Source organism: Austrofundulus limnaeus, unplaced genomic scaffold (assembly GCF_001266775.1).
Source record: "Austrofundulus limnaeus strain Quisiro unplaced genomic scaffold, Austrofundulus_limnaeus-1.0 Scaffold1618, whole genome shotgun sequence".
NCBI classification, from domain to species: domain Eukaryota; kingdom Metazoa; phylum Chordata; class Actinopteri; order Cyprinodontiformes; family Rivulidae; genus Austrofundulus; species Austrofundulus limnaeus.
This window is the reverse complement of record NW_013954020.1, coordinates 16,744-19,077: the sequence shown is the minus strand read 5'-3', so window position 1 is coordinate 19,077 and position 2,334 is coordinate 16,744. Positions and strand designations below refer to the sequence as shown.

Below are 2,334 nucleotides of genomic sequence, written 5' to 3'. Positions count from 1 at the left end.
GGGATATTGTGATAAGACAGTTGAGACCCAAGACCCAACACTCTGGATGAGCTTAAGACACAAGACCCAACACTCTGGATGAGCTTAAGACCCAAGACCCAACACTCTGGATGAGCTTAAGACCAAAGACCCAACTCTCTGGATGCGCTTAAGACCCAAGACCCAACACTCNGTTTTATGTGCTGCAGAACAGGAACCTGCTGTAAAAACAGCAATTATGCTGAGTCAGGCTTGATTTTTAGTAATCTTTTCCTGTTAAATAAATAAATCAAATCAATCTGCTGGCTTTTTGGGATACATCTATTTTGGAGTTGTAGCCCCACCTGGAAAAAAATCCACCAGCCGCCACTGTTAATGTGTCTCTGAGATGTTGACCCACCATTAAAAGATTCTTGTTCTTTGGATCTGACATTTGAGATATTCTTTTCATTTCTGTCTTGTTTTCTTGCAGTAATCAGCAGTAATCACAGAGAGGTTCTTCTTGACAGAGAAAGTGAGAAGTCTTCCTTGTTGGAGAAGCTGCGGCTGAAAGAGGCAGAAATCCAGAGAATGAGAGAGGATGAAGCTCATCGAGCCAGCTGCCTGCAGAGCGCCGTCCTGGCCTACACTCAGGGCTCACCTGTGGGACACTACTGCAGCCCGAACAAATGACAGACAGTTCAGTGTGGCTCCACCCAGGACACGTTAAAACATTATGTTCTGATTCCCTGCGCTCAAAGACACCTCATTATCGACACGTTAGATCAGTGATAGACTTGCTTTGTACAAAGAGCTCTAAAACAATTTTACATGCTGTTTTTTACAAGGACGATTTTATGCAAAAATGTCCAAATTTTGTTTAAAATTTTTTTGTAACGCAAAGTTCTGTTTTAAATTATTTTTTAAGATTTATTCAAAATGTGCTGTTTTCAGATCAATAAAGAATATGTTTTATTATTATTCACTCTCCCCTTCATCCAAAAGGCTCATGAATCACTTTGTAGTTTTATTTATTATTTTTATTTTAACAGCCTGGATTGGGTAACCCAGGAGTTTGTTGTTGTTGTTGTTGTTTTCATTACTGAGTCAGGAGGTGAGAAATTAACACTTAATTTGTGTTTTTATTCAGTCTTGTGTACTTATTATAAACGTGTCTTTGATCATTATTTATCATACCTGGTGTAGCTGAATCTAGTTAAGGTAAATGTGACTCTTAGCTTTACCTCATATCTGAGTTATTACCAAATACAGAAGGTTTAAATAAGTAAAGAGTAAAGGTGAAGTTTTTGGTGTTTTCCTCATTGATCTGTATTACTCATTAGTTAAATGATAATTTCCACGCAGCCCTCTTGGTTACTGTCCCTTTAAGAACGCTCGGTTGTTTCCGGAGAACATCGGAGCTGTTCGTCGCGACCTCGTTCACTGCGGCTCCATCGCCAGGCGGACTAGCCCGCTGCTTTCATCCGAGCCCGGAGCGCAGACTGTCGGATCTCCTACATTCCCAGCGTCGGTTCCGTGAACGCCTCCAGCTTCGGTCCAAATGCAAGCCATCAAATGTGTGGTGGTCGGTGACGGGTAAGAGCACACCACGGAACCGCACCGGGATGTCCACGGGGGGGTGGGTGGGTGATGGAGGGATGCGGTGCAGGAAAAAGGGGCTGGGGCTCAGCCACGGGTTCTGCTCTCAGATGTTCGGTACAAATGTGCTGCTGTCTGCTCGGTGCCTGCAGCTGGTTCGGTTCGGAGCGACCCGGTTCTGGATGCTTTGCTCCAGTCTTAGGCAGACTGAAGGGCTGATCAGGAGGGGGTTTCTGGGCCCTCCAGGCCCCACTGCTGCTGTCATCCTCCATGCAGCCGGATCCCACCCAGTCTGAGGGGGGAGACTGGTCAGAACCAGGGTCCAGTTTCACCAGTACCGTCAGAACATCAACATCAGGACAACTGGTTTTGTTCAAATTTATGACATCCAACCAGAAATATATGAAACGTACAGAAATACTTAGGTTCAGGGCCGGATTAACACTTCGCTGTACCCTGGGCAACAATATTCAAGGGCCCCATCATCACGACCCCAGGATTACCATAGTCTGGTAAATACAGATTAAATTATTGCAATGTATAGTAAATATATTCAATACTTCAAATTCTAAGTGTATTTTGATGTACAAATGCTCATAGAACTACAAATACAGTATGTCCTCTTGTCAAGGACACTCCTTCACATGATGCTATAAAAACAAAACACATCAGTATAATCTGATAAGCATGACCCACTACATTGAGATCGAGGGAAGTGTCCTCCATTTACACAAAAGCAACACTTGACATTACACAACCCTCTACGTCACCTGACCC

The 2,334-nt window shown here is 43.8% G+C and overlaps 2 protein-coding genes across 2 annotated transcripts in view; both read left to right on the top strand.

The window, feature by feature from the left end:
* The window catches only part of lrrc45 (leucine rich repeat containing 45), a 29,030-nt gene extending 28,084 nt beyond the window's left edge, over positions 1-946 (top strand). The window contains exon 18 of the mRNA XM_014033077.1: positions 452-946. Within this exon, the coding sequence (XP_013888531.1) occupies positions 452-651 (200 nt within the window). The 3' untranslated portion in view covers positions 652-946. The remainder of the gene's footprint in view (positions 1-451) is intronic.
* A 417-nt stretch (positions 947-1,363) lies between these two features.
* Positions 1,364-2,334, top strand: part of LOC106535925 (ras-related C3 botulinum toxin substrate 3) — a gene marked incomplete at its 3' end in the record, with an annotated part of 9,749 nt that continues 8,778 nt past the window's right edge. The window contains 1 exon segment of the mRNA XM_014033078.1: positions 1,364-1,554. Within this exon segment, the coding sequence (XP_013888532.1) occupies positions 1,520-1,554 (35 nt within the window).